General features: G+C 35.4%; 1 protein-coding gene across 1 annotated transcript in view; it reads left to right on the top strand.

Annotated features, from left to right (window-relative positions):
* AGO2 (argonaute RISC catalytic component 2) overlaps positions 1 to 15,107 on the top strand; it is a 66,904-nt gene that overhangs the window by 32,906 nt on the left and 18,891 nt on the right. The window contains exons 8-12 of the mRNA XM_044669256.1: positions 308 to 427; positions 595 to 717; positions 1,547 to 1,680; positions 3,714 to 3,898; positions 7,045 to 7,204. Coding sequence (XP_044525191.1) covers positions 308 to 427; positions 595 to 717; positions 1,547 to 1,680; positions 3,714 to 3,898; positions 7,045 to 7,204 — 722 coding nt within the window. The remainder of the gene's footprint in view (positions 1 to 307; positions 428 to 594; positions 718 to 1,546; positions 1,681 to 3,713; positions 3,899 to 7,044; positions 7,205 to 15,107) is intronic.

The raw sequence follows: 15,107 nt of genomic DNA, 5'->3' as shown, positions 1-15,107 counted from the left end.
AGCCTAGGACTAATCTCATAAAATTCCTAGAATTAAGTAAATTAGTCTCATCCAATTAAGGTATGAATTTGAAGCACCCAACCCCTCTCTATCATCTTCCTGACAGGTGGTCATCTGTTCCCTGCTCGACCTCCTCTGAGAGGAAATTCACTATTTTATATAGTAGCTCATTTAATTTGGGGAAAACGCTGATTGTTAAAATTCTTCCTTATTTTGAAGTTTCTCAAGTTTGATACCCCATACACTCCAGAAATAGACTGAATGCCTGTACTGTTGTTTTGTTTTAATTTTTAAAAAACCTTCATAGGTATGCAACATAGTGGCAGGACAGAGATGTATAAAGAAACTGACTGACAATCAAACTTCTACTATGATTCGGGCAACTGCAAGATCAGCACCTGATCGGCAAGAAGAGATCAGCAAATTGGTGAGTGATTATTTGCTTGCTACATGGGTCCAGAGTAGGGCCCTGTCAACTCTGTCTAGTTATTCAGTCTGCTGCAACAAAACCCTCTGTACAGTTATGCATGGACATGCTCTCAAGAAGAAATTTAAGCCCACATTTGACCCTTTGTTTACTGTTTTCTTTTTAAGATGCGAAGTGCAAGTTTCAATACAGACCCTTATGTTCGTGAGTTTGGCATAATGGTTAAAGATGAAATGACAGATGTCACTGGCCGGGTCTTGCAGCCACCATCAATCCTCTATGGAGGCAGGGTATGTGACAGAACATAACTTGTGCATTATCTGGTCTTATTGGTATTTTAAGTGCATGCTTCAGGGCTCTTGGAGGTTATGATAGCATAGTTTGACCTCTAATATAATTCTGTCTCTCCTAGCAAAGAAATGAATCTGACCACCATCAATGATGACTAGTGTCTTTTCTCATAGTTAAAGTAATGCTTCCAAATTTTTGAGCCAATCCATGAAGTTGGAAATTAGAAATGCCTCTATGGAACATTACCAAGAAAGAAGGGATTTTTCTTTGCAATGTGAATATTAAATTTCAGAAAAGGCTTTTGTGGGAGAGAAAGTTCTGTAGTATATCAGGTTAATTTTGATCCTCTTCCCCAAAATACAAAATTGAAAAGTATCTCGTATTGTCCAATTTGTCCTCTTCCTAGGTAGAAGCGTATTCTTCAGAAGTATAAATGCTTTCATCTTTATTCTTCCAAGAACTCATTTTGTCACTTCAGAATATGGGTTCAAATTATTCCACCAGTATTTAAAAGCTGTGTGAATATGGAAACATCTAAGCCTCAGTTTCCCCATACAGGATAATTCCTATCCTTATAGTGATGTTGTAATGATTGCTATGAAAGTCCTTAATAAAGTGTAAATGATGAGATTTCTGTTTCATTATGCTTAAATATAAGGTTTAGGAACAGTAGTGTTCTCTTGCTCTAATAATTTACTTCACATCCGATACCACTTTAATACTTTAAAATTTTACAAAGCTTTATAAAACCATGTAACTAAGAAAAGCATTGGTGGGGGTCTTTTTTCTTTCTCTTTTACAAACTTCCTCCCACCTTTTCCTTGACAGAATAAAGCAATTGCTACACCTGTCCAGGGGGTTTGGGATATGAGGAATAAGCAGTTCCACACTGGAATTGAAATCAAGGTCTGGGCGATTGCTTGCTTTGCTCCTCAACGGCAGTGTACTGAAGTCCATCTAAAGTAAGTCTCCTTGACAGAACTAAAGTGATGATCACTCATTATTCATGCTCAAGGGATGCAGAGCTAACTTGGTCAATTTTCTCTGTGTGTTTCTTGGTCCTTATCAAGGGTGGTCAGAGGTGAGTCAGAGAAGCACACTAAACCACTTTGTGTAGACTGTGAGGGAAGCCTTTCTTTTAAGGGTTGTTATCACAGAGGGGAGTAGAAAGCATGTGTAGGCCATTTGATTAAGGAGCAATTTTCATTGAAGTCACCAATTTTATATAGTTAGCAGTTAGGTTTGAAATGGGCTTTTTTTCTTTAAGCAACCTGAAGGGTAAATGGAAAATAAGTTATAAATAATTAAGAAGGAAAAAAATACAATTTTATTCCTTAAGCAGAGAATGAGGGTAAAGCGTTGATAGAAAATAAGGGAAAAACAATGAAGACTGAAGCAACAGAGAAAGACATTCTTCTACTATTAGCCAAAATTTTTTATTTCATCTAAATTTGGCCTTATTTCACTTTTATCCTTCTATCAATTGGGCAAGGTCTCTTGTAACCCCACCATGTTCTGACAAAACTATCTATAGGGAAACTAGCACTGGCCACCTGCCTAGATGATCTAGCCCTCCTATGGTGAAACTTCCTAAGGCAAGCTCCCACCTTGATGTCAAACATAAGGGCCACCATCTTATTTGACTCTTTCAGGTACACAGTTTGGCTGCCTTTAATGGCATGTTTTGAAAAGTAGAGTAATTATTTCTTAAGACATTTTATCAACTCAAACTAGCTTCTTATTCATCTACTGACTAGTGATTGTGATAATCAGAATTTTAAAGCACTCTGAAGAAGATAAAAATTTTGTTGTCTAAAATGGTTTTTTAAAATTTTTAATTTAATTAATTAATTTAGAATGTTTTTCCATGGTTACATGATTCATGTTCTTTCCCTTCCCCCCTCCTGTAGTCAATGTGCAATTCATCTGGGTTTTGCAAGTGTCTCAAATGGTTTGCAGCTGAGCAGAATAAATCTAGAAATCCTGACCTACCAACCCTGGTTGAATACCAGTATTCAATAGACTGATATGTATTTCAAAAACTACTTCTGATATTTTCAGAGAAAATTTTTCCTTTAAGACTATGTTCTAGTCCTTAGCTATATCTCAGAAATTCTAGGCTATTCTCATTGTTATTCTCTCTCACATGCTTATTGTTTCTATTTATTCTTTGACACAGTCCCAGACATTTATTCAATATGTAATTAAATCATTTAAGTCTGTACTTCTTGCCTAAATTCATACTACTCTTTAAAGAGTATGTTGAATAGTTCACTTTTTTATATTTTTTCTAAATTTCTTTGACCCTAGCACATGGTCTGTTTTTGTAAAGGTGCCATTTGTTCCTGGAAAATATGTATATTCTTTAATGCTCCTATTCAGAAAACATGTCTTTAGCTCTAAATTCTCCCATAAAAGTTTTTTTGTATTTCATTTAACTTGTGTGTTGAACAGGGATTTTTTAAAAAGACTTTAAAAGTTGTTGTTTTTTTCTACTTGTGCTCATTTTGCTCTGCATCGATTAATAGAAAAACTTCCCAGTGTCCTCTAAAACACTTCCTTTTTATAATTTCGTATAGCACAACAATATCCCACATCACTGGGACTTGAGTCAGAAGCTAAATTTGTTGAGGTTATAAAGTTGAATTTCTAGTTTAGATAGCACTAGACTTTGGGGCCTCTGTGTCCCTTCCCACTCTGTGAGTATGTAATATGATAATTAGGCAGATCAAAGAGTGAGATAATAATTTTTTTTAAGTTAGATAATATAATTTACAAAGTTATTTTTAATCCCTGGGTTGGTCAAAACTTAAGTACCCTCAAGTGGATACTGTTTAGGGTGGATGCTTCCGTCTTCTCAAACTACTGTCCCAGCTAGGTCTTTCTAAAAAGAAATTGCTTGGTGTTTAATGAAACGTGAAAGGAAATACCTTTGATTTTAAAACTATATATCATCATTTTGATCTAGTTTTTAAGTATTATTCTTCTCCTTTAGGTCCTTCACAGAACAACTCAGAAAGATTTCAAGAGACGCAGGAATGCCAATCCAGGGTCAACCATGTTTCTGCAAATATGCCCAAGGAGCTGATAGTGTTGAGCCTATGTTCAGGCACTTAAAGAACACATATGCTGGGCTGCAGCTAGTAGTGGTCATTCTGCCTGGAAAAACCCCTGTTTATGGTGAGTATTTAGGGATCATCCACCCTTGCCTTTCAAAAATATTTTACCTGTTTTAACTATCCTCTAAAGCAGTGGTTCCCAAACTTTTTTGGCCTACTGCTCCCTTTCCAGAAAAAAAAAGTTACTTAGTACCCCCTGTCACATACTATCACCGCCCCCTTAAAGTTATTCACCACCCCCAAATGCACTTGTGGCCATCACCGCTCTCCTGGATTGCTGCAGCACCCACCAGGGGGCAGTGGCGCCCACTTTGGGAATCACTGCTTTAAAGCAATAACTTGTTGCTATGTATTTCTAAAGGGACGTGGTGTTGGTTAAAGGAAAAGGTCATAAAATCATTCAATTTCAAATCCTATGATAATATACGTTAATATGGGGTAAGAGAGGATTAATAAAGTGAATATGCATTTTTTTTTAAATTAAGAACCCAATAAACGCAAAATAAACACAAAAGATGTAATCTTGAAAATTAAAGGAAATAAAAATTTGGCAACCAAAAACAATACAAATGATAAACAACTAAAAGCTTTGACTAAAGACTGGAAGTCTTTCAAGACTAACAAAATTGATAAAACTTTAGCCAACATGATTAAAAAGAAGACAGCAGGAAATCACATCAATAAAATAAATAAGCCTGGTAAAATCACAAACTAGAAAACATAAAAAAAAAATTTATCAGAGCCTATGACTGAGAACACATTAACTTTAAAAGCATAAAATTCCCAAACTAACACTATCAAATAAAGATCAAAAAAAGCATAAAAGAGCATTAACTTTAAAAGTATAAAATTCCCAAACTAACACTATCAAATAAAGATCTTCAATATAATTATGTCTTAGAAAAGGAATGCACTCAATAGAAAAGAATTAGCAAAAGAAAAACTCCGAGTTTTGTTGAATTTACTGGATAATTTTTAACAAACTTTTGAAAAGAAAAGTTAATAATCATAATACTTTTCAATTATATTGTAAAAATTGTTAGTGTGAAGAAAGAAGAGAGTTGTCCCTCTCTGGTAAATGAGCCTTAGGAAAGCCAAGTATTTTTGTTTCAGGACACTTGTATAAAAAGCCTAGTAAAGAACAAGTCCGAGGGAGAAGAATCTGATAATAATAGTTAACATTTAGATAAGGTGTTAAGATTTACAAAGCTCTTTCTTGGTAACAACCTACTGCTAGCAGGACAAAAGCTACCATACCTAGCATGTGTCAGAGAGAGAACTTATATGTAGGTCTTCTAACTCTTACATCATTCTTTCACTCTACCTCTCAATTCTAAAAGGTTCTCTGACCCAGTATAACAAGGCCAAAGCAAAATAGTATAGATCTAAGTTTGAGTTCTGACTCTGCTGCCAAGGCCATTGTGACCTTAAAAGATTGCTTCTCTGTGATCCTCAGTTGCTTCTATAAAATGGGAAGGGAAGGAGTTGACCTCTAATATGCATTTTTAACTTGGAATTTATGAACTTAAAAAAAAAATTTTTATAACTATTTCAATATAATTGACTTGGTAATGCTTAAGTGTTTTATTTTTCTATTTAAAGATACAATTCTAGAGCAGATTGCCATAGGCTTTACCATATTCATTGCTCAGGGGTCTTACGGAACCATGACATAAAACATTTTAAAAACCTCTCAACTAGATGATACATATCTAGGCCCATTCTGCTTCTAATATGCTCTTGGTATAGAATGTGCAGCATTAGGTTTAGGTTGGTATCATCTGAAGACTTTCTAACCATAAAGGATGAGTTTTTAGAGGGTTATCCCTAACTAAAAGCTTTCATACAGAGGATGGTATCTACTTGTAGGATAAGCCCTTTTAAAAATTTTTTAATGTTATTTTAAAAAATTATATTTTCCCAATTCCAGGTAGTAACAATTTTTAACATGTTTTTCAAAATTATAAGATCCAAATTGCCTCCTTTCCTTCCTCATCCTTTTGCATATTTCTTCAGCTGACTTCTTATTCAGGTATAAGTTTGATTGGATAGCCTCTGAGAGATTCTGTGATTCTTAGATTCAATAGGAGAACATTTCCCATAAAGTTTAGTCACATGCAGCAGAATCCCCCATCTCACTCTGGGTATAGTCCTAAACTAGGTGACTTGATTCAGGCACAAAAGTATTTGCCATTATTTTATTTGGGCATCAAATAAGAGCCACTCCAAGAAGTAGTGTTAGTTCCAGCTGTCATTTAATTTGAGCTCTATATTCTCTTAGCCTTGCTTCACTCTCCCTTTTTTAAATGAGAATTGGTAGAAAGGTGATATGAAAAGAGATGAAGGCTAGGACTCAGAAGACATGTATTTACTATATTTGTTCTGTCATTGACCAGCTGTGTTAACTTCCTTGTTTCTCAGTTTTCTGATCTATAAAATTGGTATAATAATCACATACTCCCTTCCTCACAGTGTTGTTCTGAGGAGAAAATGAGAGTAATGTATGTGAGAGCATTACATAAACGTAAACTTTAATTATCATGGTTGTGCTGAAGGAGACTGGGAATTGAGCAGCAGGTAAATGAATTCCTTTAGGGCAAGAAGCAAATATGTCTTATTTAGGCTGTCTTTGCTATTTGTCTGCCATCATCCTCAAAGAACTTGTTTGCCAGATGTTTCATGGGGAAAGGCAGAAGTCGTTTACAGGAGAATGAATGGTACATATATAGCTCTTTTTAAGTCTTGACTAATGCTTTGTTTTCATGCTCTTATTTCAAGAGTGATGTTATTTTTTTCTTGGTATTTAAGCATTTGATTGTAATTAGGCTTCAAGTGTAGAAAATAAAACCAGTATTAGTTTTGACTAACCTTTATATCTATATCTTTTCTATCTATCTGTATTAATAATGCAATGATAGAGTTGGGTTGCAGTTGTTAAATGGAGTAGAAAGACACCCCCCATTTAAATCAGGCAATCTGGATTTACCTTGAATCCCAGCCCTGCCTTTTGTCAGTCCTACAACTTTAACCAGTTTACTTCCTCTGGGCCTCAGTTTACTTATCTGTAAAATGAGCATGGTAGATTTAGCATTAATTAGAAGTCTCTTCCAGTACTAAGTGTCTGAGTCTACTTTATATTTATTGTAGATAAAACTAATGAAGTGATTTGAAGAGATAACTAGTAGTGCGCACTTTTTCCTTTAACAGCGGAAGTGAAACGTGTTGGGGATACTGTTCTTGGCATGGCCACACAGTGTGTTCAGATGAAAAATGTGCAGAGAACCACACCACAGACCCTGTCGAATCTTTGCTTAAAGATCAATGTCAAGCTAGGAGGAGTAAACAACATCTTACTGCCCCAGGGAAGGTAAGCTAAATTTTTTAAAATGTCATTTGCATGAATATCCTCATTTCTCTTGATGTGGACAAGGCTCTAGTAGCAATAGAATGCAAGCTCTAGTAATTCCTACTTGCCAGTTAGAAAACCTTCAAGGACTTTGAATTTTATTAGTACCATTGGCTATTCTGTGGGGATTATTTTTGGCCATATCCTTTCTCAAAGACTGTCCTCTAGAATGCTGAAGGGCTTCTACACTATGTCATAGGTAGTTGAGCTTGGGTGAGGGTTGACTCTTGAAGAATGTGTCATGTCTTACCCAAATTTTGCATTTTTCCCAATGTTAAGCACAGTGTTCTATATATATGTTATGTATAAACATAGTGCTTAGTAAATGTTAATTTTGTGATCCTGTATGTTTTTAGTCATGCTTTAGTGTTTCCTAGAATGTTATTTCAAGATTGTAGGTAGGTTGGTAGAATTGATGGTAGGTAGAGACAGGAAGGTAAAATTAGAACAAAAGGTTAAAATAATAGCTTGAAATTAATCATAGAATTTTATGGATCTAGTCCAACCCATTCCCAGAAAGAATCTCCTCAGTATAATATATTCTACAAAAAGACATTCAGCCTTTCCTTCAAGATCTCAAGGAGGAAGGACTTGACTCTTCTAAAGCATCCAATTCTTCACTTTTACCTGACTATAATCATTAGGAATTTTTTTTTCTAAAATCTCACATAAATTTTTATCTTGGTAACTTCTACGAACCATTGCTTCTTGTTCTACTGGAACCCAACCAAAGAAGTCTGATGTCTCTTCCACAGACCTTCATATACTTGAAGACAACTCTTGTGTTTCCCAGAGTTTGCTCATCTCTGGGCTGAACATACCTTTTTCAGCTTCTGTTGATCTTAATGTCATTCTTAAATGGTATTGCCTAGAATTGGACAGAGTACTCTAAATATGGACTTGCCTAGGTAGGGTACAAAGCTGTCATTTCTTATTCCTCGAAGCTGTTGTTTTCTTAATGGATTCCAAAATCCAATTAGCTATTTTTGCTAACCCATCATTTTGTTAATTCACGTTGAACTCTCTGTCCACTAACATCCCTACATCTCTTTCAAACTACTGTCTCATCAGGTTTTTCTGAAATCATTCCCTTTATCATTAACTCTAGCACAATTTCCATCATATTCATGTGCCATAACTTTTTTAGTCATTCCCCAATTGATAGGCACCCCCTCAGTTTCCAGTTGTTTGCTACCACAAAAAGAGCTGCTCTGATAATTATTTTTGTGTATTTGGAGCTTTTTACTTTGGAGTATAGTCCTTGGGATATAGACCTAGTAGAGGTATTGCTGGGTCATCAGGTATATACAATTTTGTAATATTTTCAGCATCATTCTGAATTGTTCTCTAGAATATCGGTCCAGTTAACAACTCCATCAACAATACGTTAGCATATCTGTTTTTCCATTCCCCTCTAGCATTTATTTTCCTTTTCTGTCATCTCAGATGTTTTTTCTAAAATCTAGGTAAATGGTATCTACTGAATTACTCTCCTTTAATTGAGTAATCCTATTAAAAATATATAGTTTGGCTTGACCTATTCTTTTTTTTTTTTTAAACCCTTGTACTTCGGTGTATTGTCTCATAGGTGGAAGATTGGTAAGGGTGGCAATGGGGGTCAAGCGACTTGCCCAGGGTCACACAGCTGGGAAGTGGCTAAGGCCGGGTTTGAACCTAGGACCTCCTGTCTCTAGGCCTGACTCTTACTCCACTGAGCTACCCAGCTGCCCCCGGCTTGACCTATTCTTGATGAAACCATGTTCTTTATTAACACTGCTTCCTTTTGTGAGAAATATCCACTCATCATCTCTTTCTTAATCTAATCTCTAAATTTTCTGGAAACTGAATTCAAGCTCACTGGGATATAGATAAAAGGCTCTGCTCTCTTTCTTTGAAAATCATATCTTATGTTTCAGAATTCAAGGACTGATGAGGTGTCTTGAAGGGTGATCAGATGCTATTTTTATTATTATAAATAATGACTGTATTACATAAAAATATTGCTATTTTCTTACATATCTGGTGTAGCAGTTGTTTTCTATTTATTTTTTTGGTCATTTCCAATTCAAAGGCAATTATCCTTGCCATGGAAGAAGAGCAAAAATAACTTAAATAGGGCTTCCTTTTCTCTGTTGTCAGTTATCACATAATCAACCCTAGGAAATGTTTCTCCTTTGAATTGTCTCTTTTTCTTATTATAGACTTTTTTTCATTTTTTCATTTGTATTTTTTATTTTAGTAACATTTTTCCACATAAGCTCTCTGAAGTTATATTGATACATATTGTTGTTTTCTCTTCTCCCCTCCCCTTCCCAGAGTTGACAATCAATTCAATCTGGGCTATACATGCATTACCACACAAAACACATTTTCACATTATTCACTTCTGTAAATGAATAATCTTATAAAACCAAAACTCCAAAACATACATCCAAATAAACAAGTGATAAATCATGTTTTCATCTGCACAGTTCTTTCTCTGGAAGTGGATAGCATTTTTTTAAATAAATCCCTCAGAATTGCCCTGGATTATTGTATCATCACCTACCTCAAGTTAACCTGACCTTAGTCTTCCTGATACTGTTTTTACAGTACTATGGTACATTGTTTTTGACCAGTGGCCTTGATCTTATACTTGTTACCTAACTTAACTTTCAACTTTATCTTTAAAAAATATAATTTGGCTAATGAATTCCCTATATCACCACCATTTCAAGCAGCTCAAGTTTTCTTCTTTTTGCATTTATTTTATTTTTGTCTTCAAAATTTCATTCTTGAGTTTTCTATCCATTGTAGATTAAATTTTCCTGTGGAATTTTAGTCTCTCGGTTAATTTCTACTCTAGAATTTTAGTTTATGAAGGTCTAGACCAGTGATGGCAAATATTTGACATGTGTGTCAGCACTGACATGTGTGGTCATTTTTGATGACACATGGCTGCATACAGAGAAGTATGGGGTTGCATGCCGAGGATAAAACATTTGCTGTAGTGTAGTGTAGACACTCTGTGCACTATAGATGACAATTCTACCTATATTAGTTTACCTATTTTGGTTTATTAAATACTTTGTATATTGTATATTATTTTATTATATATTACAGTTATACATTTTTGATATTTAAACTATAAATATCATGAAATTATGATTCTTTTCTCAAAGTGACATACCACCCGAGTTATGCTTGATTTTTTTGGTGAATTTTGACATACCAAGTTCAAAAGGTTGCCCATCACTGGTCTAGACACTTACACTTCCTCTGAACCTTTTAAAACCTTCCTTAACAAAATCTGGGGTTTTTCTTTCTCACTCTGTCATAAATCCTGGGAGATGATGCTTGCTGGTCCACAGAAGAACTTCATAAATACTTATTCATTGATTGCTTCCCAATTATCATTCATTTGTACTCCAGCAGTGTCTCCTTGTAAGTGGGGATGAAATCCACCATAGAACTTCTTATTATCATTATTTCCTTCACCTTTTTTGAAGGATGAAATTTTTTTTTATAATAAAACTCTTGCCTTCCATTTTAGAATTAATGTAGTATATTGGGCAGAAGAGGGTAAGGGTTAAGCAATGGGGATTAAATTGCTTGCCCATGGTCACACAGCTAAGAAATAACTGAGGCCAGATTTGAACACTAGGACTTCCCATCTCTAGGCCTGGCTCTCAAACCCCTGAGCCACCTAGCTGTCAGTGGGCAGCTTGGTGACTCAGTGGATAGAGAGCCTGACCTGGAATCAGAAAGACTCATCTTGCTAAGTTCAAATCTAGTCTCAGACACTTAGCTGCATGAGTTCTGGCAAGTCATTTAACCCTGTTTGCTTCAGTTTTCTCATCTGGAAAATGAATTGGAGAAGTAAATGGCAGACCACTACAGTATCTTTGCAAAAACATCCCAAAAGAGGTCATAAAGAGTCAGACATGACTGAATAACAACAAAGTGTATGTTATCACTCTAAATCTCTTCTTCCTATGTTATATCTATTTTCTCATTCCTCAATTTCCTCCCAGGAGTATTAACTTCTTCATATACAATGATACCCTAAACGGGACCCTTTTTGCCAAACTTGTTTGTTTCTAATAAAGTACATCCATTAAGAACCTTATTTTACTAATGAGATTCTTCTTGCCAAGCCTCAGTGATTAACCATGAGATCAAATTTGCCTCCTTGTTCCTTTTGTTTATTGCCTAAACTTTCGGCATTTCTTTATAGACATAAAGTGGCCGTGGATTTTACTACTGGTTCCTGTCTTTGCTTTTATCTCTCTCTTTTTTTAAACATTTATTAATATTTATTTTTTAGAAAAGTTAACATGGTTACATAATTCATGCTCTTACTTTCCCCTTCACCCCCTGAGCTCCCCACCCCCACCCCCCTATGGCTGATGCGCATTTCCACTGGTTTTAACATGTGTCATTGATCAAGACCTATTTCCAAATTGTTGATATGGTGTGGTAGTTTCGGGTCTACATCCCCAACCATGTTTGCATCAACCCATGTATTCATGGGTTGTTTTTCTTCTGTGTTTCCTCTCCTGCAGTTCTTTCTTTGAATGTGGCTAGTTTTCTTTCTCATAAGTCCCTCAGAATTGTCCTGGATCATTGCATGCTAGTACAGAAGTCCATTACATTCTATTTTATCACAGTGTATCAGTCTCTGTGTACAATGTTCTTCTGGCTCTGCTCCTTTCACTCTGCATCAATTCCTGGAGGTCTTTCCAGTTCACATGGAATTCCTCCAGTCTATTATTCCTTTGAGCACGTATTCCATCATCAGCATATACCACAATTTGTTCAGCCATTCCCCAATTGAAGGATATACCCTCATTTTCCAGTTTTTTGCCACCACAAAAAGCGCGGCTATAAATATTTTTGTACAAGTCTGTTTCTCTGTGATTTCTTTGGGATACAAACCCAACAATGGTATGGCCGGATCAAAGGGCAGGCATTCTTTTATAGCCCTTTGAGCATAGCTTTTATCTCTTTTGAGTAGGTGTTTCAGTTGCTATTCTTCCATTGTAGCTACTCTAGGTAGAAGTAGTCCCTTCCTCCTTCATTTTGTAGCTTGAAATGCTTTTGGTTAAATATGGAAAATCCGGGCAAAAACATTCATACCACTGATTATTAGGTGTAAACTTTGAGCTGCCATGAACCTCATTCTCAGATACCACCCTCTAAGCCAATTGTTCACTTCTCAAATCAGTTTTTCTCTTCTCTATCCTTAGCTTTCAGTGGCCAGTTGTAAGGAAGACATTCTAATTATGTAAAAATGCTTAGAGATTATCAGAGTCCACTTTCCTCAAGTGAGAATTGCCTGTATTTGTAAAGCATTTAAGCTTAGTGCCTGACACGTAGTAGATATTATGTGATATTAGTTATCATTATTATCCTTACTATGATTATTGAGCAAGATATAATAGCAATACATTTTGATAACTCTTGGGAGGTTCTCTATTATTATATCTTGAATGCATACCCTGGAAAGACAACAGACTTCTTTTGATATTTGATAGGCAAATAGCTGTCTTCCTTTTGTAATTCCTTTAAGAAGGAATCATCCACTGTCTCTCTTTGCTTCTTCCTCTGATCTGTGGCTTCTATGATTTTAATTATATTTTATTATTCTTTGAATGACAAGCTGCCTTTTTTTCTCAGATAATTTTCTCTTCTTCAGGAAGAACCTCAAATCTTTTGTTCAACTTTTAGTCATAGTTATCCTTTTCCCTTCCTTCTCTATTTAACAGGCTTAACCCTCTTACAAGGGCCAAATTATTGATGTAAAATATTCTCCTGGTTCTACCCATTTCACTTTCATTAGTTCATAAAAGCCTTTGCAGGTTCCAAAACCATTCCATTTCTCATAGCAAAATAGTATTCCATCACAATAATATATCACAACTTGTTTAGCCTTAAGTAATGAGCATCTCCACAATTTCCAACATTTTGCCACCACAAAGTGGATTGGTGGGTGAAGTGTATTATAATTGTGGAGTGGTAATGACAAATGAGTGGAAGTTAAGTAGTCTTCTAGGTAATTAAAAGATGATACAGGTAGTAAATGTCTTAATGAGGCACTTATGGGTAATATATTTTGGTTAGAGTTAGTTCCAAATTGTTAACATATAGTTAAAAAAAAAATCAAGGCTGAAAATTTCAAGCAGAATGGAGAGCAAGGAGAATTTGAATTATATTAGGTATGTAAAAAATAACATTCCTGCTATTTCCAAGTCACTACAATCTACATTCCAAATAGATGGAGGCAGTTTCTTCTTAGAAGCTCAAGAGAAGGGACTCTATATCTCTCCACAATCTAGGTTGTTAGGGACAATAAAATATTCCTTAAGGAAATGGAAGGGATCCCTTCTACAGGGTAGAAGAGGGACCTGAGGTAGAGAAAATTTGGCATCTCCACAATTTCCAACATTTTGCCACCACAAAGTGAGCTATTATAAATATTTTTGTTCACATGGGTCTTTTTTCTTTACTCTCTTTGGGTTACCAACCTGGTAATAGTATTGTTGGATCACAATGTATGCATGGTTTAAAGCTCTTTGGGAAGAGTTCTGAGTTATTTTCTAGAATAGCTGGGCCATTTCACAATTCCATCAGTGTATAAATGTATAGAATTTTCCACAGTCCCTCTAGCATTTGTCATTTTCCTTTTCTATTTTAGCCAATCTGATGAGTATAGGATGGTATTTCAGAGTTTTAAAATTTGTGTTTCTCTGATTACTGCTACTTTATTTTCTAAAGGAGGAAACCAAAGCCCCAAGTTGGATACTGATTTCCTCAAGATCACACAGGTTCAGACTATGTAGTTCAAAAACAGGGACCCAATATTTGGACTCCCAGTCCATTGTTCTGTTTATTTTATTTTGTTTTGTTTTACATTTAAACATCCCTTATACCTCCACCTCTCTTCACAAAAAGAAAAACCTTGTAATAAATATGCAGTGAAGCAAAACAAATTCCCACACTGACCATGTCCAAAAATATATGTCTCATTTCGAATCTGGAGTCTTATCGTCTTTGTCAGGAAGTGGGTAGCGACATTTAAGTGCCTAATATGTGCATCATCTTGACATTACAGAGGTAAAAATGAAATAGTACCTGCTTCCAAGGGTTTAACTAAGGGATGAGGTAGGGAATAATACTAATTTATGTGTATCACTTAATGTCAAAGTCAACAGTGTAAAATCCATGCCATTTTTCATAAGGAATATCTCAATGTGTTACTGTAGCTTACATTTTAAGTGACTTAAATCTTACAAAGTATTTCACAAAAGTAGTTCCTAAAATGAAAATACTTAAATGATAAAAATTGATGAATCTTTGTAAGCACATTGGCTCCTAGTAATTCATCTGGAAGGATCTAGCTTTTCCAAATGTATGTTACCCGTTTGCAATCAAGCCTGTACTAGGGGGACAGCTGGGTAGCTCAGTGGATTGAGAGCCAGTCCTGGAGACAGGAGGTCCTAGATTCAAATCTGGCCTTAGATGCTTCCTAGCTATGTGACCCTGGATAAGTCACTTAATCCCCATTGCCTAGCCCTTACCACTCTTCTGCCTTGGAACTAATACATAGTATTAATTCTAAGGTGGAAGGTAAGGGCCACTAAAAACAAATAGATAGATAGATAGATAGATAGATAGATAGATAGATAGATAGATAGATAGATAGATAGATAGATAGATAGATAGATAGATAAAAGACAGTACTACATTTCCTTTTGCAGTATATGTGGGTAGTATAATGGGAAGAGCCCTTATTGGCTTTAGAATTATAAGACCTTCTGACAATGGCTTTTTAGTTCCTTTCTACTAAGAGAGATTTGTACTGACAAGAGTCTTTTAAATCTTT

The sequence above is a fragment of the Gracilinanus agilis genome, chromosome 1 (assembly GCF_016433145.1).
Source record: "Gracilinanus agilis isolate LMUSP501 chromosome 1, AgileGrace, whole genome shotgun sequence".
In the NCBI taxonomy this organism is placed as follows: Eukaryota; Metazoa; Chordata; class Mammalia; order Didelphimorphia; family Didelphidae; genus Gracilinanus; species Gracilinanus agilis.
Note: the sequence above shows the minus strand (reverse complement) of the source record. Positions and strands in the feature narration are given on the sequence as shown.